At 40.5% G+C, this 23,104-nt stretch overlaps 1 protein-coding gene across 5 annotated transcripts in view; it reads left to right on the forward strand.

Moving 5' to 3' along the window:
• DMD (dystrophin) overlaps positions 1-23,104 on the forward strand; it is an 851,798-nt gene that overhangs the window by 743,051 nt on the left and 85,643 nt on the right. For 2 of the 5 annotated variants that reach the window (XM_054391289.1, XM_054391296.1), the window contains exon 1: positions 17,044-17,063. The exons of the other annotated variants lie outside the window; for them this stretch is intronic. In XM_054391289.1, the coding sequence (XP_054247264.1) occupies positions 17,044-17,063 (20 nt within the window). Of the gene's footprint in view, positions 1-17,043; positions 17,064-23,104 lie in introns of those variants that run through there. 5 annotated transcript variants of the gene reach the window in all.

Genomic DNA, 23,104 nt, shown 5'->3' on the forward strand with positions numbered 1-23,104 from the left:
ACCTTACTAATATAGTCATTACATGTTAAAGCTTGCTTTCATATGCTAGTATTTCTTCTCCTGTTCCCAGTCTGAGGGAGGAATGAATATTTCATCACACTTTAACAATCTTGAAATGTGCAGAAGAACCTACAGAGAATTCCAAGTTATGGTTGGGGCAGTTTAGGCTCCCAGCGGACTTACTGTCAGAAGTTTGGAACTGGATTCAAGTTCTCCACCAAAAGAAGCTTGCACAGATTGCGAGGTGCACTCGTTGATCTCAACATAGTGACTTCTTATTTTTGGCAGCTTGAAAGGGACAAGAATCTGGCTCTCAGCATTTTCTCTCATGTTTCGTGTTTTCACATTAGTGCTCAAAGTGCTGTGGGATAAACATTTGCTGCTGGCAAAACACGGATCTGTATCTGCACAATTTTCTTTTGAGAAAACTGAGCTCAAAACCCCTAGCATTGCTTTGCTCTGGGGCATTTGTTTACTATTCAAGAACTAAGGAGTGGGAAAAAGTCTGTCAGTGTGAATCCTTTACCAAATTCACTTCCGTGTAGTCTTATGGTGGTACTACCTCTATATAGTCTCACGATGGTACTTTTTGTTTGGGATCAAGTCAGCCAATGGGATTCCTTTCTCCTATGTCAGTCCCAGCACTGGCTTTGGTCAGTGACATATAATGCTCAGAGACCTCCTATATGGGAGGCTTTTAAATTATTTACCAGCATTTTTCCCCAGTTTCATAAACCCAAAATAAATTTCCTCTGACTTGAACAGATCATTATGACTATTACTCAGTCTTTCTTTTCTTTCCATTATACGTAAATTAATCCCCTACAAACAGCAATTTAAAGTTCCAAGAGCCTAGTGCTACTCTGATATCTCCAGACTGAAATTCTGCTCATCTGTTTCACCAGTTCTGCAGCGTTTCAAGAACCCCAAAAAAGTTGCTGCCTTGCCTTGTCTTGTTGCATCTTGCAGATTCTCAGCTTTCCTCAATTTCATTAGATCTTCCCAATAATTGTTAGACATTTGCACCCACACACTTCCTTACGTCACAGTTTTCCTCTTCTTTGTGAAGAAATTAGACAAGAGACAACCAACCAAAAAATGTAGGAAATTGTCTCCTTCTCTGTTCTCTAGGGTTTCAGTCTTCCTGGATAGTCTGCTTGCCACAGCCTTTCATCTCTGAGCTCAGTTTGGTACCAGCTCAGCACTTTCCAAAACCACATCTCAAATATATATAAATTTTATACTTTTCAGGTCTTTTTATCGTTGATTCAAAGAAATCTTGTGATGTGCCTCAAGTAAGAGCGTTCACCTGCAATTTTTGTTTTCAGAAGCCTTCCTGAATTATACAGAATTTCCTTTTTGCATTTACTGGGAAAGTAATATATGTGCTGATAAATAATGAGTAAATCTCTTGAGTAAAAGAAGACTAATTTAAGTTTTTTAATGTAAGCTGTTCATAAATGTAATATGTACTGACAACCTTTAATACAGCTTCACCTAACAGATTCCCATTGCAAGTGAGACCAAACAGGTGGCAACCACCAGTTGGTGCCTTGTTATCACTGAGAGGCTTTGATCTACCTAATGTATAATACATAAGATTCCACATTTTAATAATCTTTCTGCTTTCATATCACTTGTGGTGCAAAGCCTTATTGTATTTCCAAAAAATTATCCTGACTTTGCTGATCTTTGAAAAAAATAAATAGATTATTTTTTATAATCTGTTTATTTCACCATATCTATGAGCAGACATGATATACCAGCTGGAACTTAGTATACTGTGCCCCCTGTCCATCACTTCCCTATTCATCTTTGTCTTACTCCTATGCCTGCAAAAGGTGTAGCCGGTATTAATTTATTTTTTTCTTTACACCATGGAAGAGGCTGATCAGATAATCCTTTCAGGTTAAGATAGTATCTGACAGAAAATGCAGCTAAGCTCTAAGTTCCTCTTGTTTTTATATGTATTCCACACTCTAGCATTGCATTTTTATTGAAGACTTTATTTTACCAATAAAATGAACTTGAAGAGTTCTTTAAAAATAACAATTTCAATTCTCCTCTTATACGGCAAGTGGGAAGTGATTGTACCCCTGTACTTGGCCCTGGTGAGGCCTCATCTTGTTCAGTTCTGGGTGCCACAGTATAGGAAAGACATTTAAATTCCTGGAGTCTGCCCAAAATAGAGCAAGGAGGCTGGTGAGGGGTTTGGAGGTTATGTCATGTAAGGAAAAGCTGAAGGAGCTGAGGTTTAGTCCGGTGAAGAGAAGGCTGAGGGGAGATCTTAACACTCTTTACAACTACCTGAAAGGAGGTTGTAGTGAGGCTGGCATTGGAATAGGCTGCCTAGGTTGGTGGTGGAGTCACTAACCCTGGAGGTGTTCAAGAAGTGTGTAGGTCTGGCACTTCGGGGTATGGTTTAGTGGTCATGATAATTGGGTTATGGTTGGACTCAATAATCTTAAAGGTCTTTTCCAGCCTTAGTGATTCTATGATTCAATCTCAGGTTGGTGCTGTAGTATTTTTTTGTAATTTAAGTACTTATATTACTATTCAAATTCCTTGTAAAACTTGTGGTCAGTCTGATTGTTTCAAGGCAGGGAAGATCTGACCAAACCATAACTTTTTATTTAAACCAATAATATTTACACATTAAGAATAATGTGAATATAAGATTAATAGCATATAATAGTGCTGCATTATTTAAGAATAGCTTTTTTTTTTCTGACAAAGTTTTTTTTTCTGATCTTGCATTCACTGAAATCCAGTGTTAAATTTCTCACCAAATTATGTAATGTCAAGCTTAGCACTTTAATAAATGTTGAATCAGAAAAAGGATAACTACAGTTGAGAGACTTAAATTGTTTTGGAAAAGGTGTTTTAAATTATCCTCTTAACTGCAAATAAGACACACACACACACACACACACAAAAAAAAGGCAAAGTAGAGAAAAACAAAATTTCAGCATAACAACCTAAATTAAGAAAATGAGAACTGTCTTTTCCAATGTTAGAGTTGGTGTCTGGAGCTGATTTATATAAACTGTGCCCATGTAGGAACAAGCAAACCCATGAAATTAAAAATCCATCAAATTGTTGTAAGTGAGAGAATGGGACAGTCTGCCAATGTGAGAACAACCTGTACTCACTAAGGAATGCAGCCAAAATTTTGTTTGGAAGTGAAATTCAGCTCAGTGCACTAAAAAGCCTAGATCATTGTCATTGCATGCTGTGCTTTTGCAGTTGACAAACTTGGCAAGGTTCTGTAGCATATTATGTGAATATGTCGCAGTTTGGAGCGGGACAGATTGCTCTTCTACCTCTTCCAAAACAGGGCAAAAGAAAACTGCTCACACAAAGGATTGGATCGTATTGGAAAGTTTAAATGGAAAGGCTGTTTACAAACTACAGTGCTATAGTGCTGGCGTACAAAGCATAGCAAAGCATATAAAATACAAAGAAATCCATAGCCTGGGCTTAGCACAGAAGCTCATTAAGCCAAAGCTTCACACAAACCTCCCTCTATCCTGGGCCATCAAGACCCAGACTTCTATGCCCCTCCTCCATACCACTCCATTTGTGCTGAAGCACAAAAGTCAGTTTGGCATCTCCAGGCCCCAGTTAAGCTGCTCCAGGCCTAATTGGCAGCATTGCCAAGGCTGACCAGGTCTTACTGCCCACCAGAGAGGTAAGAACCTGTTCATCCTTCCCAGGAGCAGAAAGGGAGGGGAAAGGGAAAGAAAATAACTTTGCAGACAGATTTATAGGGATGCAGGACTTATGGGTATGAAATAGAAAGATTACACTTTCCAGTACACCTCCTGGATCTTTCTAGCTTCTTTGTGGTTTTCCTAAAGACACTAGCCTCAAATTGCCACAGAATACAGAGGAGTCCAAGAGAGCAGTTGAGTATTCTTCTATATCCTGCTTTCTACCACTTAGAAAAATTGCTGCCTAAACCATTGCATAACAAAACTTTGAAAAAGAAATGCTATGAGAGGTCTGCTGCTCTGCTGGTGTGCACTGGAGGTGCTTCTTCAATTAGTTAATGTGCCAGCTTGTAAAAATTCTGAAAGGAAACGATAGCTGTTTTTGTTAGAAAATCTGACTGCTGCAAACTCCGCAAATTGCAGGTAGAGCATTCAGCACACTGTAAAAGAGGTTATGACATGGTTGCTCTTTACTGGTGGTGATTGGGTTTTGCCAAACTGGTTGTTTTCTGGATAGAAAATGCACTACTTAAGAATAACTACTTTGAGTTCTTTGGTAGGGTCATCAAGAAAGCTTGAGGATCTATCACAGCAAGGCACTTACGTATGCGCACTTCTACTGCATGGCATCTACATTACAGGGATTTGAGCTGGTCTAGAACATTTCTGGTACCCCCCTGTGTAGGGAGATACTTTTGCAATTTAACATGATAGATTTATTCCACAGGGACAACTTCAACCTTTTTTTCAAAAAGATACCACAGTTATTTCAGCAGTTGGGCTGCAACAACTCCCACATTAGGTCAGGCAATTTGAAAGGGAAAAAAAATTATATATTTTAACTAAGTATATATACGTGTGTGTGTGTGTGTAAATAAAATCATACCTTAGGTCTACAGAAATGGGAAGCAGAACAGTTGTTCACCCCTCAGCAATAAGACAGTCACTGTGTGAATTTTGGACCAAGAACTCACTATTATTCTAAGGCAGACATACATAGCAGTGTAAATGTAAGATAATATGCCACTAGGAAGTCCAAATAACCCAAATATTGTCATGTGTGAGAAAGCTGAGCTCTGCTGGCTATTTAATAGATCAAATAATTTAATTAAATGGCAGAATAGATGTAGCCCCTCTGGCCTTTTTTTTTTTTTTTCCCAAATTGCTATAAAGTTCCATCTATAATGTTGACATGGAAATAACTATTAGAAACAGTCACTTTCTTCATCTCCGACCCAACAGAGTGCACTGGCATCATCACTAAATGATCATTTTCATTCATATAATTTCTTTTTAAATGTTAAAATTAATGCTAGACTCAATGAAATGCTAGTCTCAATGTTTACTATTAAAATAGTAATAAAAATAGTAACATGGCATAAAGTGACAAAAAATAATTACATTTTTTTGTTTGGGTAATGGAATCTTTTTAGTGATGACACCTTGCAAACAGGAAATATGTTTCTTCTCTGATTTCTAAATTGTAATTCTTAGAGTAAAGCCAAATGGATGCTCAGTGTGGCAAGCTGCTAAAAATAAATATCTCCTAGGGTTTTAGTTCAGTATTGAATACACTGATTTGATAAACCAAATGGATTAGATGGGGTCTAATCCTTCACTCCCTGCTTGGGTTCTATTTGGCAAAAATCTTAAACACAGCTTCTGCAAATCTTCACAAAATTATTTTTATCCTTGATAAATTATTTGCTCCATCAGTTACACTAAAAAACAGAACAGATGGAGGGACCTGGGTGCAAGGATAATAACTTGAGAAATAATGACCATAAATATTTAAGAATGACAATGAAAAGCAACTGCAGCAAAAAAAAAAAAGAAAAAGGGAAAGTAACAAGAGATTAATTTCTGAATGCTGATAAAAATTATATTATCTATAAGCAAAAATAAGTTTCATTACTGAAGTCCAAAAGTGTTTAAACACCACCTATCTCAACTCAGTTTTTATTGAAAAGACAAGGTTGAAGGTGTTATTTTTTTTCTTTGCCTGATGCACATGTAAAGACATTAACTGAAGTGGTGATAATTGTTTGCAAAAGAACATTTGGTTCTAAAGATGGCAACCACGTGCCTGACCTGTTGATAGTAACTGAAGAAAAGTTATTTGCCTCCAGAAAAAAAGTGGTAATTTGAAATAACACCACATTTTCTTAATACAATAGACTGATTTTGTTATTTTGGGATGAATGTTCAAACAGTTTCTGAGACAGGAGATGTGAATTTAGATGGTGCTTCTTTCTACCTTGAGGGAGACTCAGAAAATCATTCTCTACCCTGTAATATGTTATTAAACTGTCTATTTATATGTCTGTTTATATGTTATTTAAATTGTCTGTAATATGCCTATTAAATTTTTACCAACGTAAAACTCCAGATCGTGGACACTATTAAATGAACAAATGGTTTGAATTCTTTGCATGCTCTGCATTTGTAGGGTACTGGATAGAAATAGAGAAATCTTGGTTTCATGTAATAGGTTTTTCTTTTTTCTTTTTTTTTTTTTTTCTTAATTCTCTTCTTGAGAGGAAGATGTGTGATGTTTCTTTGAACTGTGTCTTGGTTTTAGAGCAGACAGAAGCTGTTTTACTGCTTCCCAAGGGAGTAAAATAAAAAAAGCTCCACATGCACAATTGGAAAGTTAAATGGAGATACCGTTTGCAAATACTTACACAAATACAAAACCCCCACATTTCATATTCAGCCATGGCCCAATCCTTTGACCTAGGCTTACAACAACCTCATTAGGCCAAAAACTTTCCAAAACCTCTCCCCTGCAGCCAGGCCTCAATGCCACACCTCAGTCATCAGAGGGCTGGAGCACCTCTCCTGTGAGGACAGACTGAAAGAGTTGGGGCTGTTCAGTCTGGAGAAGAGAAGGCTCTGAGGAGACCTTATTGTGGCCTTCCAGTATCTGAAGGGGGCTACAAGAAAGCTGGGGAGGGACTTTTTAGGATGTTGGATAGTGACTAGGGGGAATGGAGCGAAACTAGAAGTGGGTAGATTCAGGTTGGATATTAGGAAGAAGTTTTACACCATGAAGGTGGTGAGACACTGGAACAGGTTGCCCAGGGAGGTGGTAGAAGCCTCATCCCTGGAGGTTTTTAAGGCCGGGCAGGATGTGGCTCTGAGCAACCTGATCTAGTGTGAGGTGTCCCTGCCCACGGCAGGGGGGGTTGGAACTGGATGATCCTTGAGGTCTCTTCCAACCGTAACAGTTCTATGATTCTATTATTCAATGCTATCCCCCCACCCCCATAACTCCCTGATTCCTCCCACAACTCCCTGATTCCCCCCACCAGGCCCAAATGGCACAGTAAAAATTAGCCAGGCTGCTCAAGGCTGAAAGCCACAATCCCCCTCCCCCCAAGAAAATATCAATGAGAGAACAGCTCAGCATGCTGGGAGAAGAGAGAGAGAGAAAAAAAGGGCAGAATAGCCTGTGCTGTCCATTTGTACAGGGGAGATACAGGCATGATGGGATGGACTAACAAAAGATTACACTCTCCATTGTCCACTCCTGAACTATCTGGTTCTTTGGAGCACTTTTCTTCTCTATGATTAAACCCACAACAAACTGATAATGTGGAACCAGGTACTTTGAACTTCTAAAATAATCGGGCACAATATGTCACAGTGAGAGACAGGATAATGACGGGCAACTCCACTTAGTCATTGCAACAAGGATTTTCTCTTTTAAGTGTGGACAATTTTAGACAAAGCTGAAGATGTCTGTATGGTAGAATTGTAAGTTACATTTCTGATAATACATTCAAGGGAGCAGCAAGCATCTAAGAATGTTAATATGGACCATGAACAAGGATTAAATCCCTACTATTTTAGGGCTATGTGGATTGTTCCGAGTTTAGACTGCACTCTTGAAAGCAGTTTTTTTGAGATTAAGAAAATAATCCAAATACAAATTTGCAAACTGTTTTATTAGTTCAATGTGGGAAAATGTTCAGTATAGACAGGAAGAAATTATTATGGATTACTTTGTGCTATACACAATCATTGTTCTTAATAATGGAGTATGGTAGGTCCTAAAATTCATCTGTGTACCTTTGGTCATAAACCAAATGGCTCTTTTATAGACAACGCATCCCTGGTTTTTCATTGCAAGTTTTTCATGGTGAATTCAGCTGTGTTGCTATAAAGGGAATCTTCATTTCGTGGGTTTATTCTTTCACTAGTAGATTCTATTTTTGATTTAACAACAGAAATCAGAGAACTGAGTGAAGGTATGCCCACAGAATTTCAAGCTATTTTAAGTCTTGTTGAGATGTACCATGAAAGGTTTGGCTTAGTTCAGATGTATGAAATACTGAAAGTATAACTAGACCTTAAGTTCTGCTAAATACATTCCCACTACTAGACTTAGTTAAAAATAAAGTTTAAACTGTGTCATATAATTTAGCAATTTTTTTTCTGTCAGCTAGCACCCAGAGCTGTTCTGGAAAGGAAAAGCTGACCTTCTGTGCTTTTCACACCAAGTCATGTCAAAGCCGAGTTTGGAAAGATTTTTCTGAAACTAACTTTGCATGATTGACAGACCTTCAAAGACAACAGACAACTTGAAATGTTCTGAGTAAAATGTCTTGATAAATGTTTTTGCTAACCTTGATCATACACATGAGAAGGAACTTTGAGCATTTCAGAACACTGGAACAGGCTGCCCAGAGATGTGGTGGAGTCTCAGCATCTGGAGACTTTCAAGACCCACCTGGATATATTTCTGTGCGATCTGTTTTAGGCAATCCTGCTCTGGCAGGATGGGGGGTTGACTCCCTGATCTTCGGAAGTCCCTTTTAACCCCTATCTTTCTGTAATTCTGTGATTTTTTTTCCTGAATTCACTGCCAGCTCCTGTGCCAGAGATTGAAGGAGCTACACAAAGATAACTAAATGTAAAACCTGGGAAGAATGCTTTTTTAGGAAGAACCATATGATAGTTAAGTAAACAGAAAGAGCAGAAGCTGACTGGAATTATGTGAAGTGTGTGCCAAAGTGTAAATGTTTGAACTTGCCACAGTAGACTTGAATGGAATCTTTTTCTTACACTTAGGTAAGAAATAATTTACATATTACCTCAAAATTTCTTTCAATCCCACTTTATTGAAGAATTAAATAATATCTGTGCCCTAGGATATGGTTCCATGGTAGCTGATACTGGTTCATCTGTCTCTGGAGCACTACTTAATGTAGGTATCTGTATGCCTGTATTTGTTTCAAGTGATTGTATAGATAAACACTAATTTTCATTCTTTGGCATAGACAAGATGAGACCAGTGTCATTTGCCATTAAAGGGCACTGCCAGAGCTGTATGAACAATTGCCTCATTTTGTAGCCAAATTAAAGGTTTGGTTTTGTTTTGTGTTTTTTTTTTTCCCTTTTTTTCCCTAGAATATTGTTTGAAATGAAATTAAGTTGTTTTGACTTTGGAAGTGTCAGATGAGAAATGCTTCCTTTCTAGATTTTTTTTTTCCCTCTTACTAAATCAGATCTTCATTTGGAAATAGTTGCACAATTCCAAACCTGAAGCTGCATTTCTATGCAAATACACCATGAGAAATGTCACCTGGATCAGATGAAGGAGTTAGCCTGGATGGAATTACTGGTGAAGCTAGTTAGGTGTAGCTGCTCCCTCCTCCAATTAATTCCTGTAGGCTCATTGCTTCCTCAAGTGCAGAGCTGCACTTTCCTCTGATTTCTGAATCCCCACACAGAAAGAGTGCAGAGCTAAGCAGGAAGACTAAGCTTTGCTTGTGTTACATCATTGTACTGGGAAAAGCCAAAGACTCTCTGGTTTGGAAAGTAAATCAAAGCAAGTTTGATTTACCAGGGAGGGAGAACTGTCATTTGGTCACATTGGGGCTCTGTGTGGTGCAATCTAGGGAAAAGGTTAGGATCAAGCCTAAACCAGCGTATTTGTTAAGGTCAACAACCTCAGCATGCTTTGAAGATGATGGAAAAGCCTGGAAAAGGGTATATAAAAATAGGCAAGGCTTCCTCTTTGAATTATATATTATAATGTTATGTATGGTATATTGAGTCCTTTGAGGAAACAATAAGGTTACACCAGGTCCAAAGTACATTTTACAGCAACAAATGCTAAAACACAGGCAGCAAGAAATGAATGTGTTATTTCAAGAGTGCAAAGTTTGCTTAGCTAATGGTCTGATTGGGAACTTGCCTGCACATAGGTGTCATAAAATGCAGTAAATTTCATTGTCCTTTTCTTTTACTACCTAAGTGCAGTTTTACCATTGGAACCTCTCAGTATGTAATCTCCTAATGTGATCTAAGTGGCTTCGCCCCCCCCCCTAAATATTTTCTCTTCTAGAAAATATTTACATAGAGACATTTTGGAAAAATATTCTCAATGAAACAAAAACTTTCCTCTTTGTATATTAGTCAAAGGAATAGTTTTGTTAATGTCAAACAATATGTGTATCATGGATTGCAACCAAAAAAGTAAATTAGTAAGAAAGAGAGACATATTTCTTAAACATCTGAGGGGCTGCTTGCTAGGGACCAGGAATGTGTGGTTTCTGGTAGTTAGCATCATGTTTTCCATGGCCTGAGTAAAGCAGTACTGCAAGATGCAGAGATTCTTGCTGCTGAGGTCCTGCACTTGGCTCACAACAACCACAAGCAATGCTACAGGCTTGGGGCAGTGTGGCTGGAAAGCTGTCTGGCAGAAAGGGATCTGGGGGCTCTAACTGACAAGCAACTGAATACGAGCAAGCAGTGTGCCCAGGTGGCCAAGAAAGCCAATGGCATCCTGGCTTGTATCAGAAATGCTGTGTCCAGCAGGAGTAGGGAGGTGATTGTCTCCTTGTACTCAGCTCTGGTGAGGTCACACCTTGAGTATTGTGTTCAGTTTTGGGCACCTCAATACAAGGGAGATGTGGAGGTGCTGGAGTGAGTGCAGAGGAGGCCAATGAAGCTGGGGAAGGGCCTGGAGAATAAATCTTATGAAGAGCAACTGAAGGAGTTGGGGAAGGTTAGTTTGAAAAAGAGGAGGCTGAGGGGAGACCTCATTGATCTCTACAACTACCTGAAAGGATGTTGTGAAGAGGCTGGTGCTGTTCTCTTCTCACAGGTAATTAGTGATAGAACAAGAGGGAATGGCCTCAAGCTGTGACTGGGTAGGTTTAGAGTGGACATTAAGGAAAAAAAATTTTCCCAGCAAGAGTGGTCAGGCATTGGAATAGGCTGCCCAGGGAGGTGGTTGAGTCACCAACCCTGGATGTGTTTAAAGGTGGTTTGGATGTGGTGCTTGGGGAAATGGTTTAGGGGTGAACCTTGTAGCGTAGGGTTATTGGTTGGACTTGGTGATCCTGAGGGTCTTTCCAAACCTGAAAGAATGTTTCTGTGATTCTGAGATCTGTATCTAGATGGGAAACAGTAGAGAAGTTAATGATTTGCGAAGTAAGCTTTTGTGTTTGTGACACTGAATTTTATTTGGGGAAAGAAAGGTTTTGTGGTAAGAAGTCAGTGATTAAGAGAGCTTATTAAATTCTAACTGGGCACACAAAGAAAAGTAAGAGACAGAGTTTGCCTTCATTGTTTTGTTTAATTTATCCTTATTAGTCTGCAATAGTCCTCAACCTTACTCTCTGAAATTATAACCATTCATTTTGCCAATACGGATCTCTCAAACCAAGCATTTATTATGGTGTAATTATTATTTTGCAAGTCTTATTTGTATATCATAAAGATCAGCAAGCAATTTTGCTTGGCATAAGCTTTCTGTTGGTAGATTTTAAGGGCTTTTTTATAGTTTGGGCTTTTTTGATGGCTTTCCTAAAGCCTTACTTCAGAGGGCTTTTTAATGCTTCTATTTATCTAGCATTTTGCCTCCATTTTGTTTCTTGATCTTCCCCTTCTTGGAGCTATTCACACTGCCATTCATCTCCACTCCAGAAGAATGCAGGTTATTCTTTTCTTAATTTAGTTTATTTCTTGTGGTTTGGTGTGCAAGGAAGAGAAGAGCTTTTGGTATTTACAGGTACTGGTGGAGCACTAGTGGAATCTGGATGTGCTATGCCATTGCATCCAGTGATGAATGGAAACTTGCTTAGTCTCATTCTGCTCCTCTTGTCAGGGTCACACACCTCATAGCAGAGACTGAACAACCACTCTGTTACTGCAGTGTCTAAATTGTCAGTATCAGCTTAAAAAATAAACGTAGCCTCTCCAATCTAGCCTTTCCAAGATTTCAACAAGATGAAATTCACGCATATATCTAAAATATCTGAAATGACAAGGAGCCTCTCATCCTTCTTCTATCAACACTATGCAATTGCAGACTGCTCCTGAGGCTCCATGATACTCATCTCATAGGGTGACTAAGATTTCAGTTTTAATCAGGTGTCTGTACTGTAATAAAAGCAAGTATAGCCCAAAGGAACACAGAGGTTGTGCCATTCTGTGCATTCAGCAGGATGTACTCCTGTCGCACATACTATGTGCAAATACTTCCCATACCATGCATTATATTGCTGCAAGCTCTGTAATTACTGAAGAATTAGTTTCATTAAAATAAATAGATAAACAAACAAACAAATAAATAATTAAGGATCCATCTTCCTACATGGAGCCCTCAATACAGGAAAGACATGGACCTGTTGGAGTGGGTCCAGAGGAGGGCACGAGAATGATCAGGGGGTTGGAAAATCTCTGCTATGAGGACAGGCTGAGGGAGCTGGGACTGTTCAGCTTGGAGAAGGCTCTGGGGAGACCTAATAGTGGCCTTCCAGTACCTGAAGGGAGCCTACAAGAAGGATGGGAAGAGTTTGTTTACAAAGGCCTGCAGTGACAGGATGAGGGGCAATGTCTGTAAACGGGAGTAAAGAAGATTTAGATTGAATGTTAGGAACAAGTTTTTTACTATGAGGGTGATGGAACACTGGAACAGGTTGCTCAGGGAGGTGGGAGCTGGTTGAGGCCCCTTCCCTGGAGATAATTCAAGGTGAGGCTCAACGAGGCCCTGGGCAACCTGATCTAGTGTCCCTGCTGACTGTGGAGAGGTCAGACTAGATGACCTTTGGAGGTCCCTTCTGACCCAGACCATTCTATGATTCTACATTGTTCCAAGAACATCTCAGTGAAACATCAGGTAAATTCTTGTGAGATCCACTACCCAGTTATATGGCTGCCTTACACTGCAGAGAACATGTTCTATGTAAGAAGCACCACCTGCTAATCATCCTTCATCTAGGACACAGACTGGGTGTCCATCTGCACAGAAAGTGGTATTCTCCTTCCTCAACTCTCCCATGGCATAAATAACTCATTATTAAGTATATGGACCTATGAATGTTTTAGCAGATCTTTAATGTAAAGTGCAGTGTTGGGGAAAACTAATTTCAAAACTATTTTCTTCATTGCATTTAGAATATGTTAATGTGCTTCCAGTGGTAACGTGAAAACAGCCAAAAAACCCCAAAACCAAACCAAAGAAACAAACAAACCAAACAAAACCCCCAACCAAACAAAAAAACCCCAAAACAAACACCCAACAGACAAACAAACAAACAAGCAAAACCCAACCAAACAAACCAGTGGCATCCAAAACAGTATTCCCTTCTTGGCTTTTCTGAAAGAGCTATCAACAAAGACTAGAAAAATCCTGGAAGTGTCAACCCTTGGAGCATGTTTAAGACTGATGATCCAGGAAAGTGTCATTGTGCCATCCTAAGTGATTCTTTGTATTTATTTATACCAAGAAAAAGAAAATAGACTCAAACAGCATAACGGATTAGCCAGCCTGACACAGGGCTCCACAATGTCTTCTTATATGCAAGGCAAGCACTTGCCAATCCACTACCCAGCTGACTGAGAAGCAGTAAAGCCACGCTTACAAGAAGAAATACATGCTTCACAGAACTATGGAAGCAAGACTCAGTTAATAGGAAAATGCTGTATCTTCACTTTCAATGGCTTCAAAGTAAAGAAATGTCTCTTTAGTTTTCTAACACACAAAGTGCTAAACTTACAAGCAAGCCAGTACACTTAATGTCTGCCCAACTAAGCAGTTTTAGGCAAGTCCCTATCCTTTTCCATGCTAAAGTTTTCCGTATCTGTCTGTACCAAGGAGCAGTGATGCTAATCTCTTACAGAAAACTTACTATAGAATCAAATGTTGTTGTTTAGTAATCAGTCATTTTACGTTCGTATTAATATTTTTAACATGTGCGTGTCTGGGGTTCTTTGCCCACTGAAAAGGGACAACATTCTGAGAACATACTAAAACTGAAAAATCAGGTTTCTCAAATGCAGATTCCAGTAATCATGTGTAGCAAATGCAGTCAGACTGCTTTCAAATCCAATTATTATTTTTTTTACTATTTTTTTTCTGAAAAAGTTTTGGGGTAATAAGCCTCTAATTATTATCCCCATTAGCCTAATATTTGTGATTTCCCCTTAAGTACCTGTTGAGGAGACAAGTACCTTCATTAGATATAGTCCAGGAGAAACCTACATTATAAAAGAAAACAATGTTCTCCTTCTGATGAAAGTCTCTGTGGAGGTGCACAAGTTGACTGAATAGCCCTTGGGTAAGAAAAGCACCACAGGGAATTAAGATTCTGCTTACTCTGTAATCCTGTTTGATTTTCTACAGGAAGAAAACCATCTTTTATCAAATAAATGGCTTAAAATTAGCACAGCATAAAGACTGGCTTCTGTTACAAATGCCAAAGACAGTAACCCTTTACACTGCAAGCAAAATATTTTTTGTAATAAATTATGGATATTTAGAAGTAACTTGGAATAAGAGTGATATTGCTTATGTATATACTATAAAGCAAAAAAAACACCCCAAAAACAGTCAGTCAAAACACCTAAAATCTTCTGTGAATTTGGAGCCAACAATCAGAACCACATTAAATAGATTTTATTTTTTATAAAATCAAATTATAAAGTCAATAGGCCTTAATCTCTTAATCCTTCAACATTCTTGTTTCCCTCTGGATGTTCTCAAGTAGATAATAGTTTGATTTGAGAGATCAAAGGGTTAATTTGCTTTTCAATTGAGGAATGACTCAGAGTTCCCCTTTATTGTTAAAAAAAAAGAAAAGAAAAAAAGGGGAAAAAAAAAAGGTGGTGTGTGGGTGTAAGGTAGGGAAAAAAAGCCAAGAAAATGGATTCACTAATTGGGGTTTTCACCTGCTGTGAGTCTAATCGAATACAATGCTTTATTTGTAACTCTGGGAGAAAGAAGATTATGCAAAGTATGAGAAATTCAGACTGTTTTAAAAATTCTTATTACTTGGCACTATTGTATGGGAAAGAAGGCCATCGTGATAATAGCAGCATCAAGCTTCTGTTAAGGCAGACCAGGAAACTCCAGAAACAGTAAAAATTGACGGAATGTGTATCAAGGCTATCAGGGCTAGATAGTTCTTGAAGGAAAACAAACCACTTTGGCTGTGAAACAGCAGGCTCCCAGCTACCCTGAGTTCCTTTGTATGACATGGGCAGCTGCTTTCTGCTTTTAATGGACCATGAGGTTCCTCCCAAGTAATATGCTACAAATCCTATTTTGAAGTTTTAAAGAGCAATGTCTCACTTCTCAAAACTTAGCTGAAGATGCAAAAAGGCACGGTTTTGGTGTAACACAACTGACTGTCTTCAGACTGTTCGTTCAAATTAAGGTATCTCGTACAGTAATTGATCTCCAGATCCATTGAAGTAAATGGAAAATTTTCACACTCTGAGTTATAACATAGTGATTTATATTTACAGAAAAAAAAATCCTCTTTTTCTTTCCATATTGGAGTAGGGCTATAGATCCAAGTAAACTGAAAACTGTGAATTAGACCTTTCAAAAGAAATCGTCTGGAAGACGTGGGAATTTAACATTTCATTCCACTAAGTTTTACATTTGCATTTGGGGCCTGAGATGCTGTAGTTTTGAGCATCTTATACATTTAATGCTCCTAGAAAAAAATGTGCAGGGTTTCATTGAACTGCTTGTTGAGCATTTCCTAAAATCAGGTAACTCAGTTACCCGGAGTCTTAAAGGAAGCCTTAAATATCTTGGAATTTAGGATAAAACCCATTAAATTCTATGCTTACCGACATCTTTGTAATAGGAAAGCAATCTATGAGAACAGGATGCCCAGGGCTGAGGCCCCATCCCTGGAGATGTTCAAAGTGAGGCTCACCAGGCCTCTGGGCAACCTTATCTAGTTGAGGATGTTCCTGCTCACTGCAGAGGGGGTTGGACTGTATGATGTTCGGAGGTCCCTTCCAACCCAGACTATTCTATGATATTCCAATGGTATATATACTGAGATGATTTTCCATTCTTCTAGGCATGTGTCTTCCCAATATAAAAATAGGGAGGGTTTTTTGTGCATTTGAAAGACACTCTTTTCAGGTGGCTTTACCAAGAGACCAAAGTCTGTAATGCCTGAAAACTTAGTTGTGTGAAGGACTTGGTTCTCCATGTGGCATATTTTCATGTATAAAGAACGTAGATCTAAGCCTTGCATGAGAGTAGGCTGGCTGCACTGATTTGAAATGCTTGTGATACTAAAAGCAGATTGTTAAATTTTTCTTTGTATACCAAATATTAAGCAGGATTAATACAAAGAAACATTGCAACAGCTACTCAGCATGAGCAGAACTACTACTTCTGCTGTGACAGTTCCCGGGGAGAAGCTTGTTCTTCCTAGTGAGGCCAAGGCAAGCCAGTAGAAATGAAATTACCCGATTTCACTCACAAATAAACCACTACAGCGTTTTAAGTGCTGAAATTAACAGCTGTGAAGCAAAACCCCAAGTTAAGGCCCATTTCAAATCCTTCCCAACCCCAATGCATATTTTAGCTAAGTTTCCTTCCTAGGTCCGCTGAAAGCGAACCGGTTTGCCGAGCCTCTGAGCGCACCAATCCCACCGGCGGGTCCGGAGGAACGCTTAGAGACATCCCCACAACAGTCTCCCCACAACCCCCGCCGTCCCCTCTACCCAAAAAAAAAAAAAAAAAAAGAGGGTCCAAGGAAAATCTTAGGTCTTCCTCAAGCTCCGCCAGAAGAGCTGCGACAGCCCGGATGAAGGCAGGCAGCAGGGCGAGATACCCTCGCTCGCCCCGCAGCCGAACTGACGAGTACACAGGCTCGCTGCGCTCCCCGCGGAACCGGCACCGGGCGGAGGGCCGGGGCGGGGCCGGGCGAGGCGGGGCGGGGGAGCACCGCCTCCTCTATCCCTCCCGCCCTGCCGGCGGGGCGGCCGCAGTGGCGCTGGGTGGCGGGGCTGGGCGGCTGTGCTGTTTCTGCCTGCGCGCCGCCGCCGAGCAGTCGCCGCCATGAGGGAGCAGCTGAAGGGGTGAGAGGGATGCGGGGGACGGCAGGTGCCGGCAGGAGCGGGCGGGAGGCAGGCTGGGGGCTCTCAGGTGTTTTGCCTGCGTGTCCACTGTAACGGTCGTGCGCTCGGTGGAGCTGACGGCTAGCGTGGCTAACCGGCGTCTTCATAGACCGTGGCGGGAAGCGGCCGTGCCCTGCCTTTCGTGTGTCACACTGGAAAAGTCGTCATGCTGCCTGTTTTCTGCTGGGCACTTGCAAGGGCTTTTAATTCAGCGCCTCCTGCCTCTGGCGGGACAGCGGCTGGACGCGCAGGAGATGGCGAGGCGCGGGCGTACCTGTGCAGGTGCGGTGGGCGCCAAGCGTGGAGCCCTGGCGCCCGGCCGTGCAATCGCGGGTGTGCCGGGGAAGTGGAGGGCTCCGGGGGGGGGGGTGCCGAAAGGACGGGAATCGGCTCTCGTCGTTATTCCTTGCGTTTTAAGGGGCAGCGCAATGCTGTGAAATGTTACTGATGTCAGACACGGCGTGTACTGTAACTTGGTTGAGGCGTGAACTTTAACAGAATTCCTGAAAACAAACTGCTTAGAGGTGTTTCACTTTTCCCAGTGATTTCACGCTTAGAAATAATCTTTCGAGTGAATAGGCAGAAGAAGCTGGGAGGAGATTCCCTCTGGGCTATTGCTTCCCAAGTGTTCCACTTCTTGTTAATGCCATACCTCATATTGTATTTTAAGAGCTATTGTAAAACATCTTGCAGCCTGGGACACCAACAGCGTCCCCAGTCCTCATCCTGAGATGAAGTTGGACTGAGAAGCGGTTTTTGCAGGTGTATGCACACGGAGCTGAGGAAACAAGAAATGTGGTTCTGTGTAGGATCTTTGACCTTTTAGCACCAAGGAATTGTTTGAGGCCATCTGTGTTTGAGCCTGGATTTGACAAGACCCTGCAGTGAAATTGCTTTGGCAGTAGTGGAGAGGATTGGTTTTGAAAAGCAAATAGATCAGTGAAGAGGAACAGCTGGGGGGGCAGACTCACCAAGCCTTAGCTACTGAGCAGGAATCTTTGCCCGTGACAGAGCGTACAAAATAAATGTTTAACATCAAGGGGAGAAAAAAGAGTTACTGTTTAGTGCTTGGCACTTGATATTTGCCCTTCTCCTACTATTCACTTTCAGTATCGGCAAGAAACTTTAATGTGTTCGGTGGCAGCCTTCAGCAGCCTGATAAATCTTGCAAAAGCCAATAAAACACGCTAAAGTCAAATTCCTGCTGAAAAGACTGTGATCCTTGGCTTAAACAGAAATAATCTCTGCACAGATCAGTAGTCTCTAGATTACAGATGAAAACAGTAGCCCTTTGTGAAGCACAAAAGGCTGTCACCTTTTTACATTGCTAATACTTTTCCGTAGCAGTAACTTGTTTTATCTAAGAAATTAATGAAACACTGTAAAAAGGACAAATACTAAGTCTTCCATGTTCTTACTGTCATCTAGTGATGAAAACATTTTTCTTTTAAATGAATGGTAGTGTATTCATACATACAATTTTGACTGCATTTAGGTCAGTTTAGTAAAATCCAAACAACTCTATCATGTTTGTTTTGGCTTTTTGACAACACTCTTAAGGTAGTTGTAATAATATTTTATTCGTCCCAAAGCCAGAAGATGAGAGGTATTGTAAATTGTGTTGTTTGAAAATGGATCAGTACAGTGCTTTGTAAAATGCTACTTAAATCTCAGCTTTTGTATAGGTGTATGTAGCTATTTATTGTTACCTGATAGAATTTCTCATTCTATGCACATTTACACACATGCTTATCTGGTTTGTGCCACATTCTAATGAAGGGTGAGGGGCAGAGTGCAGCAAGCCTGGCTCTGGTATGGCCAGTGAAGATAGATGTGAGAGTTTAAAGAGGACTGCAGTTGCAACCTAAAATTCTAGATTCTGGAGCTGAGAACATGAGATTGAATCCTAGCCATGAGATTGAATCCTGTATATTTTTATTTTATATATTTTTTAATTTAAAAAAAAGCAGGGGGAGTGGAGGAGTGCAATCACAAACAGTTAAAAGGTTTGCAAATGTTTCAGTGTGGCTTGTGCAGGAATGTTTGGTGGGAGATTCGTGCAGGAATTTGGGTACGGGGAACATTGCTTTTCACAACTTCTGCTGCTGGTGTTGCTTGGAAGTAATATCAAAGGAAGGAAGGTAAAGTAACTATGTTTTGCCCAAACTGATTCACAAGGGAACTGCAATTCAGCTAGTGTATCAGTTAGGATATCATCTCTTGATTTCAGGTTTTCAACCCTGTGTGTTACTGGCTCTGCTAACAGCAATGAGAGGCAAATCTCTCTGCTGTTGGCAGGAGGAGAGGAGTTCACACAGACATAGTGTGACAGAATTCCTCACATAAAAATTATCCTTGCTAATATAATAGAATTATCCTTTAATGAAGTGGTCTTGCAGTTCCCAAAGGATGTATTAAGTGAAGACTATGCTTTCATCCCACTGAATTATCAGTGTATTTAGTGTGCCAGTCACACCAGCACCTGGATTCACCATTATCCATTGCTGCTTTTCCCTTTTCCAGGCCTAGTTTTAATTTCCTTTCTACCTTTGCAGCTTAAGTCAGGTGAAAAAGATGAAAGTATGCTGTGTGAGCCCACATACGTTTTTGTTGTTGCTGCAGAATGTTGATGATTTAAAAGCTACTGGTCAATTTAGTTGACCTAAATGTAGAGCCAAATTGAAAAATATGTCCTCTGAGTAATCATCATGTGTAATATTGGAAAACTATTGGTTGTGTGCATTGATGCCTTTTCATGTCAGTGGTTCTTTGGAAAAGCATCTTGAATACTTATTTGTGCAGCTATTCTCGCTCTGCTTCAGCTGCTGCTAGTCAAGAGAACTTACACCACACTTTTCATGTCTTTCTGACTTGTAACCTGTAAAGGGTCTTGTTCATGGGAGTTTGAAACTCTGGCAAAAGCTTTGCTGCAGATCTATTAAGGATGCTACAGCATTCCCAAGTGTGGTTGAGGCTGCCTGAAACTGCTGAGCTGGCATTTCACTTCAGACGGCGCTCACAGTGAGGGCATACACACAAATCCTCCCCCCACTGGTCCAACCCCGAAGCTCACAATTAAATGGCCTTTGAAAATGGCAAAGAGGCTTATGAAGAATAGCCTCGATGAATCTAACCTTTCCTGGAGCTGCCCTTGTGTGCAGAATTGTTGATAACTTCCTAAGCTGAAAACGTTCAGTTGAGAGGCAAACGCCTTTTAGCTGGAGCGAAATAGCTGCAGCCTTCTTGTGTTCTGCATGTAAAGTACCAGTAAAATCTGCCCTGCCTCAGTACTGGCACTCAACCTCTACAGATAGCACACCAACCCAAGGTTTCTTGTTTCTTGCAAGAGCACAGAGGTGTGCTGATGGCTCACCAGTCCCTTGCTGGATCTGGTAAAGTGTACAGGGCTGAGTGATCTCTGCTGAACTGCTGAGAGTGACTGTGCAAGTCAGCTGCTGCCCCATGGGTAGTCAGTGCTATGAAAGTGGCAGGGGTCAAAGTTAGGGTCTTTTTCTGATGTGACTTTTATAGCCTAAGAAAGGGGTATTTCCTCTAAAGTTCCAACTGCATTTATAAATGAAGCAAAGGTGGGGAGAAGAGGGAAAATGTACCTGCCCTACAAATTGGGTCTTTGTCACATGCAGATAAACAAATAAATAATTCCTTGCAAAATGTACATCTTCAAGGGAATAAATCTTGTAGAATCATATTATCACCAGAGTTGGAAGGGACCTCTAAAGGTCATCTAGTCCAACCCCTTCTGCAGTAAGCAGGGGCATCCTCAACTAGATCAGGTTGCCCATGAAAGAAAAGCACACTAAGTAATGGTTTGGGGATACTCCTGTTAAAAATGCCTTGAAAGAGTTGGAATCCAATGTTTATTTGGCAATGGAAATTTTATTAACAAGATCTTAGAAAATTCTGTTTTGTGTTTTCAGGAAGATTAGTAAATGCCATAAGCTTAAACCATACATGCTAAGTTCATCATGGTTAGGTCTTACCGAATGAAACAAAATGAAAAAAATTAATAAATTCCTCATCCAAGTAATGTCAATTATTGACTAACCATAATAGTTTTCCGTATCTGAGATGATCCTTTCGTTCTTCTATCCAACACAGGTATAGAACTCCATAGTTGGATGGACCTTTGCCAGATATCTCATAGCTTTAAAAACCGTAACAGGGAATTGGTGCCTTTAAAGGCTACCAGGCTAACAGCTATGGAGTCTGAAGTTTATCCACAGAAAAAGAAATGGGGCTACCTAACCAATTTCATAGGGAAACTCAGGCAGATTTATTTTCAGAGATTTCTTGTAACTGCATGAGTTCTTTGTCTCATTTTTGCTGTATGACTTGGCATACAAACCAAGTTGTAATTCAAATATCCCACACTTCTGGGGCTGTCTGCCTGTGTTGAGGCAAGCCAGGATGGCCAGGCTCATCCGTGGGGAGCTATTGATCTGGGGCTAACAAATGGCAGTCCCAACTCTGGGTACTGAATGTTTAGCTGGGTCTACTGAATTGTACCATCTGTACATGCAAATTGTACCATCTCTGACTACAGGGTTCTTCTGCAAGGAGTACACTCCCTTTCTATTTTCCTTTGGGCTGCTTTTGTATAAGCAGGGGCTTCAGGTAGCCAAGTTTGTAGAGACTCAGTGTGTAAATGAAATGATTTCTGTTTTTCTTCAAAAATGCACTTTCTGCCTGGGTATGGTAAAACTCACTGGTGCTACATTCTCTTTGTGGAACTTGCCCATACCAAGTGTGGTAGGAAATGCAGGAGCTCAGGTGCGGGTATCTCAGTTCTGCAGGTTTTCACTTGAAGCTGCCCGGTTTCTGCATTAAAACAGAAAAATCCAGAGCAAGCTGAGATTTATGGCTGTGATTACAGCCACCTCCCTTTGCAGGACTCATGTTTTACCAGAGCAAAGAACAAGACTGCTTTTGCTCTTCTGGTGTCCTCCTCCCTCTTTCACTGCCTTCAGCCACCGCAGGAATTAGGAAGGGGAGGGGATGCTGAGGTTGATGAGACAGGGCTTGTTTAAAAGGCAGTGCTCAACTAGGGCAGTGTTATGGCAGCATTTTTCCTTATGTTTAGTGCTTTTGGTGCCTTTAATTCTTTCTTTCAGTTACAGAGCAAAATCTGGAAATATATATAGTAAGCTACCAAATATATAGAGGTTACTGGGACAGTAAAGTATTCATATGGATCAAATAAGTAGCTTGTATTTTAAGACCAAAACTAAATCTTACTAAGAAAACTTATCACAATTTTCATTTTTTTTTTTTCCTTGAGTAGGAGTGGTGTTGAAATGATTCATTGAAAGTTTCACCTCTTCTTAGCCTAGAAAGGGTAAAAGTATACTTGGGAAGATCACTGTCTCAAAAAGAGAATTCAAGAACCATTTGTCCTCTGGAACAATGTCTTGTATCAGTCTTCCAGTGCTGTGTTGGGTGTATGGGTGCATTTAACCTGCTGGCTGGGCTGTGGTTTGATCTCTTGCAGCTGGGAGGTGTGTGCTTCAAGAGCAGCTCAGCACTGTGGAACAGGTCTTCCTCTCCTGCATGTTTCCTCCTGAATGATGTGTGCCAGTTGGAAGCAGGATGTCTGCTTTTTAAGTACAGACATTGCAAATGTGATTGCACTGCTAGGAACATAGGCTTTCCAGAATTATTTTTGATGAATCCGCGAGCTTGTCTTTTAGTGTCACCGAATTCTTTATGAACAGGACTTCATTGGCTACAGGATGGATAAGGAGAATTTTCTGTTGAGTTTTATGCATTAGTGGAAACATGCTGTCATTTAAAACATATGTAAGATGTGTAACCTTAGGAGCCATGAGTTACTACTACACCCGCTAGCACTTCATTTTATTGGCTTTCTCACGTTGTGTGTCTTTTGGCACCATGTTGTGTTGCAAAGCTGAAGGCTGCTAGCCTCAATGCAGAGACTGTCCAATTTACATTCTAGTCATACTGCAGCGTTTCATAACCCCGCT

The sequence above is a fragment of the Indicator indicator genome, chromosome 1 (genome assembly GCF_027791375.1).
Source record: "Indicator indicator isolate 239-I01 chromosome 1, UM_Iind_1.1, whole genome shotgun sequence".
In the NCBI taxonomy this organism is placed as follows: Eukaryota; Metazoa; Chordata; class Aves; order Piciformes; family Indicatoridae; genus Indicator; species Indicator indicator.